The sequence below is a fragment of the Rana temporaria genome, chromosome 3, assembly GCF_905171775.1.
Source record: "Rana temporaria chromosome 3, aRanTem1.1, whole genome shotgun sequence".
Taxonomy (NCBI): domain Eukaryota; kingdom Metazoa; phylum Chordata; class Amphibia; order Anura; family Ranidae; genus Rana; species Rana temporaria.
Genome location: NC_053491.1, coordinates 46924929 through 46931237, shown reverse-complemented (window position 1 = coordinate 46931237; position 6309 = coordinate 46924929). Strand labels below are relative to the sequence as shown.

General features: G+C 47.0%; 1 protein-coding gene across 1 annotated transcript in view; it reads right to left on the bottom strand.

The window, feature by feature from the left end:
- Window positions 1-296: 296 nt before the first annotated feature.
- LOC120931254 (zinc transporter ZIP1-like) overlaps window positions 297-6309 on the bottom strand; it is a 34083-nt gene continuing 28070 nt past the window's right edge. Inside the window, exon 3 of the mRNA XM_040342505.1 lies at window positions 297-1344. Within this exon, the coding sequence (XP_040198439.1) occupies window positions 661-1344 (684 nt within the window). The 3' untranslated portion in view covers window positions 297-660. The remainder of the gene's footprint in view (window positions 1345-6309) is intronic.

Here is a 6309-nt window from a genome sequence, read left to right as displayed (position 1 = left end):
GCTGAGAAAGTTTTGCCGTCTGTATGCAGAAGAAGTTCACGGCCAATACCCTTCAGACTAAAATTCCACAGATTGGGCCGATGGAAATCCGATCGTGTGTATGAGGCTTTACACCGACAAAGGGGGTTGACGGCAACGCCATACTAATTCCTATGCAAGTGTGATGGTCAGGTGTCTCCAATACGATCCCATGATACATGATGCCACTTTACATGTACTATGAACGTCTTACTACAGTGTGCAATTTACATGATGTGCAATTAACCTAGAATCAAGTGCAAAGTAAGGCACTGGGCTTTTTAAGCATAATCAAGATTGAGGTTTAATGGTTCTTGGCGGCCACAAAACACATAAAACTGTAATAACTGCCAGATTAAAAGTCATTTAAAAATAAATCTTGATTTGTTAAAGCTCAACAACATAGCAAAATATATTTTATTTCCTTGCAGGTCCTTTAGTGCAGAGGTCGTCCTCTTCTTTGGCTCTTTGCAAAACAGAAAAAATAATGCAACTATTTTGGGGAAAGCACACTTTAGTCAAGTATTTAAAAAAAAAAAAAAAATAGATACATATGCATTAGCATTTTCTGATTGATGGTGTAAACAAAAAAGAGGTAGACATTTAAGGAACATTTTAAAAAATACTGTAAAGGTTTCAGTATCAGCCTAAAAACCTGAGCGCTGCCATAGCCGAGAACCCCAGCACTATGAAAATGACTTTAGGTAGGCGCCATCTGCTAGAGTTTAGTTCATGCGGCAAGATCTCTAAAAAGGTTATATAGACAAATGTCCCGGCAGCCAAGCCTTCCAGAATACTCGGAACTAGACCACTTCCAGCCGCTCGGTTCTGAATCACCCCGATCCCTATAGCAATACCAATTGGTGACATAAGTGCGAACATGACAATGGACAGCACAAACCAACGGGTCTTCACATTGCTCTGCATCAAAAGCAGGGATAGGCTGACTGCAATGATACTCTTATGAATGAGGATGGCAATGGCGATCTGAAGAAGCTCGGACTGGGCGTTTTGTAGTCCGATGGCAATCCCTTCAAATATAGAATGCAGAGACAAGGACAAGATGAGGATAAAACAGCGGAAGGAGGAGTGAGCGTTGAAATCCACGTGGAAATGGCGTACTCTGTGCTGCTCTACGTCGTGATTCTGACCCCCATGGGAATGGCGATGCGAGTTTCCTTCTACAACAGGAGAGTAAGAAGGGCTGGATAACAGCGGCGCGGTCTCTTCGGTCATACTATGACTACATTCCAGGACAATGCGTTCTATGATCAAGACAAGCAGGACTCCGGACGCCAAGATGAATTCTGGGAGAGGATAATCCGTCTAAAAGAGAAACGCAACAGAAATCAGATTTTTATAGCTTGCCCTCTAAATCTAAAGCAAAAGCTTTTTCTTTTCTTTTGGTCTAAACTAGTGGTTTTCAAACTTTACTCCTTTGTTTGCCTTTATCAAGCTCTTCTCTCTGACACCAATGATGGGGCACCATTCCTTCCAATGACAGGGTACTATACCTCCCACTGACGAAGCAATATCCCTTAAACTGACACCAAAGATGGGGCACCAACCATGGGACACCTCTCCACCCCCCACGGGCACCAATCCCCCCCCCCCACTGACACAAACTATTAGACCCCTTTCACACTGAGGAGTTTTTCAGGCGGTACAGCGCTAAAAATAGCGCTGCTATACCGCCTGAAAAACTCCTGCACTGCATACTTAATGTGAAAGCCCGAGGGGCGGGGCGATGTGCTGGCGGGAGAGAAAAAAAAAATCTCCTGCCAGCAGCATCTTTGGAGCGGTGAGAGGAGTGGCGTGTATACCGCCCCTTCCCATTTAAAACAATGGGAAACCGCAGGACTACCGCCCGCAATGCGCCTCTGCTGAAGCGCATTGCAGGCAGTATTAACCCCCGCTAGCGGCCGATAAAGGGTTAATACCGCACCGCTAGCGGCCAAATCCGACGGTATAGCGCCGCTATACCGCGCCTCCCGCCCCAGTGTGAAAGGGGCCTTAGGGCACTATTCCTCACACTGACCCCAACCATGGGGCAGTATTCTTCCTACTGAAACCAATGATGGGCCACTTAACCTTCCACTGACGAGGCACCATCCTTCCCACTGACGGGGGTACTATTCCTTCAATGGACACCATTTTCTACTCCCTCTTGCCACGGTTTGAAGGGAAGTAAAACGGTCCTTTGGTTAGAAAAATTGGATGGTTTAAAGATTTTATAGGACAAGGACAGCCCTGCAAAGTTTCCTTTTTTGCAACAGGGTTCTATGATAGGGCATAGATTTATTTTCTTTTGCAAATTCTTCTTCATCTCAAATTGTACAACCTTTTAAATTAGTACTTTTTGTCAAAATAAGCCGTGGAAAAAAAAAAAAAAACATTAGACCCCTTTCACACTGTGCCGCCCATAGCATCGGCGGTAAAACACCGCTATTTTTACCGCCGACGCTATGGGCGGATTTGCAGCGCATTTCGGCCACTAGCGGGGCGCATTTACCCCCCGCTAGCGGCCGAGAAAGGGTTGCGGGCGGTATAGCCGCGCTGTCCCATTGATTTCAATGGGCAGCAGCGGAGGAGGAGCGGTAAACACACCGCTCTTTCTCCGCTCCAAAGATGCGGCTAGCAGGACTTTTTTTTACCGTCCTGCTAGCGCACCGCTCCAGTGTGAAAGCCCCTCAGGCTTTCACACTGGAGTGAATGGGGACAGATTTTTAAAGGGCGTATTGCAGGCGGCATTTTTAACGCTATAGCGCCTGCAATGTGCTTAAGTGTGAAAGGGGTCTAAAAGCATACCATGATATTCCTTTAGAAATCCCAACAGAAGTTGTGAATGGAGGCCGCCCCCTGGAGGTTTTTTATTGCTCCCACTTTCATGTGATAGCTCTCTAGCAATCCCTTTTGTGAGATCTCAGACTTAGGATGAGACTTAAAGTGGAGGTTCACCCAAAAACTTAATTTTTAACATTAGATTGATGCTCATTTTGTCTAGGGGAATCGGGTGTTTTTTTTTTAAAACAAAGCCGTACTTACCGTTTTAGAGAGCGATCTTCTCCGCCGCTTCCGGGTATGGGCTGCGGGACTGGGCGTTCCTATTTGATTGACAGGCTTCCGACGGTCGCATACATCGCGTCACGATTTTCCGAAAGTAGCCGAACGTCGGTGCGCAGGTGCCGTATAGAGCCGCACCGACGTTCGGCTTCTTTCGGCTACTCGTGAGGCGATGTATGCGACCATCGGAAGCCTGTCAATCAAATAGGAACGCCCAGTCCCGCATCCCATACCCGGAAGCGGCGGAGAAGATCTCTCTAAAAAACGGTAAGTACGGCTTTGTTTTTAAAAAAAAAACACCCGATTCCCCTAGACAAATTGAGCCTCAATCTAATGTTAAAAATTGTTTTTCGGGTGAACTCCCGCTTTAACAAGGAGGGGGATTTTTTTACAGTTATCACAGCTGCTATCTAGGGGATTACATGAGAGTGATAAAGCTCACAAGAGTCACCAAGTACAGGTTTGCGAGATGGGACAGCAAGAGGAATAGCATGGTCGACTTTAAAGGGAACAAAAGACTAATGATTCAGCAGCAAGCTCAGGTCTATCCGTTGGGAGCAACCCTGCCCCATACCCATGATTCTGATACCAATTGTTTTTTCATCCTACCCTCACCAGAAGCACAGCAATAACATTCTGCCCAACTAGCAAAGGTCTATTAGATGGTTCAACACTTTTACTGCCACTCATGTACATCATATTTCAGTCAGGGTTTTTTTTTTTTCCCACACACACGCGCAAGTAAAATCTGACAACTGTCAATCAGATGGATGCAATCTAGCTTTACAGCATAGTCGCTTCTATGCACCCCTGGAATTTTACACCCCCCACCCATTTTTCTGGTCTTTCCTATTCCACCTGCAAGCCTGGGACCCGGAATAGACATCAGGGTTCGATAGTGGTCTTATAGTTTGTCTCAACCCTCTAACTGGCAATTTCGCTGCATAGCTTTAATAGCCGAGATGACGTCACTCCTGCGCACGGGAGTCACGATCGCGGCACAGCGCTCTCAGTGGACAGTATACGCCAGTACGCTGTACATTCAGAGTGCAAGCACCAGTCACGCGAAGTGTGAGTGACTATCTCCTAAATGGTACATGTGTAGGAGCTATTCACTGTACCTACAGGTGGTAAGCATTACTAAAGACTTACTTGTAGGTACATGTCATAAAGCGGACTTTACTAACGCTTTAACTACTTGCCCACTTTCACCCACTGCTAGGGCTGACACCGTGCCGGTCCTGATGAGCTGCGGCCAGGAGTTTTTAGGCGAGGCCAGACTCCGCAAACTAGGCCTCGCCTAAAAACTCCCGCCTGTAGCTCCTCAGGACCGGCGCGGTGTCCATAAAAAATAAATAAAAAATAAAGACCAACATAGTTTGTTAGCAACATTTTTTAACAGGTAGTTTTTCTACTTCACTAATGTGCGCTGATGGGCACCAATGAGCCGGCATTGATGGGCTGCACTCATGGGCAGTGATGAGATGACGCTGATAAAGAGGCACTGATAGGTGGCACCATTATGTGGCTTATGGGGGGGCTGGGGTGTAGATCGCGCTGGACTGACTAGATCAGTCACTGCTGTAGGGTATGAAAAGGTGTGGGCAGATAGGAAGGGTTTGTTCCCAGGGGTTCATGCCCGGTTTGGGGAAAAGGTGGTGGTGGGCCCCATTAGGGCCTGGGCTGCTACCTCAGGGTACAGTCTTGTGGTTGACTCTGCGTATGCTTGAGAAGAAGTGAAAGTAAAAGGAGCGCCCAGTATCCAGTAGATGCAGATTTTAAAGACATTTTATTTTAAGTCACTGCAATAAAATGAGGCCAAAGTGTTTCGGGGGACCAAGGACTCCCCCTTCATCAGGGCTGCTGTTGAGAGTTATTAAAAAATGGTCCTGTTGGGGGGGCTGCCTTTGGAACATGGATCAGACCAATAGACATCCAAACGCCGACTGTAGGTTCAAAGGCAGCATTGCTCCAACAGGACAATTTTTTAATAACTCTCAACAGCAGCCCTGATGAATGGGGAGTCCTTGGCACCGATGGGAACTGGTAGGCGACATTGATGGGGAGACACTTGTGGGCACTGAATGGCAGCAGTGGTGGATGCAGTTTTGTAGAATTATTGGCTCTTTTCTCCTCTCCTCCACCCGCTTACACTGTGAGAAGGAGCAGTAAAGAGAGCCGGTAACTGCCTTCTGTTGACATTGTGATCAGCTGTGATTGGACACAGCCGATCATGTGGTAAAGAGCCGCTGATTGGCTCTTCACCTTAATCTGTGTTCGGCAGTGCACTGTGAACACAGAGTGCGCCGCCCGCAGCCCAGCAATCATGGGCGCAATCATGGGAGGACATAATATGACAGAACTAGACGACCCCCCTGTAGCCGTCATTCGGCTATAGCACGACGAGGACGAAAGGGCCTCCGTGATAGGCGAACACTGAACACAGTGTCTTCTGGGAAGCTGAGTGTTCCGCCTATCACGGAACAGCAGAAGGAGGAGGAGGCGCAGCTCTTGAATAAAATGGACGGCCGCGGTCTGACAGATAATGCATGTCTTAGGATAAGGTAAGGGATCATCAAGACATGCAGTGACACAGTGAGGCATGTAATGGGGCACAGCGAGTCTGGAATGTCATGGCACAGTGAGGCATGTAATGGTGGCACAGTGAGGCGAGGCATGACTAGTAGGAAGGGGGTATATACGGCGAGTATATCCCAAAACCAACATTTTAGCTGGAAAATTGGGGGGTCGTCTTATACGCCGGCAAATACAGTAATGTTGACGGAGAGTTCAGTTCCTCTTTATTACCACTGAGACCCAGGGAGGAAGGAAGTGGGCAATGGTGGGACTTACAGTTCTAAGAAGACAGAAGAAATAATGGGTCAAAGTGGTTCTACAAAAGCAGAAAGGGCTGCAGTTCTGGAACCTGAACTTCTACAAAGACATCAGAGGGACACACTGGAATCTGAAGTTCTACAGAAATAAGAGGGACTGCTGTATGAGATATTGAAGCGTGCATGTTTTCCATACATACATACATACCATACCATACCATACCATACATGATCTACATTGCTGAAATAGCATATACACACACAAATTTGCAGATTAAGCATACATGCTTTTCCTCCACTTATTATATTCCTTTTAAAATAAGAAGTTCACCTTGCTGAACATGCAATACATGTCCAGCATTAACCGCCCCCCCCCCCCCTTCACCACCTCCTT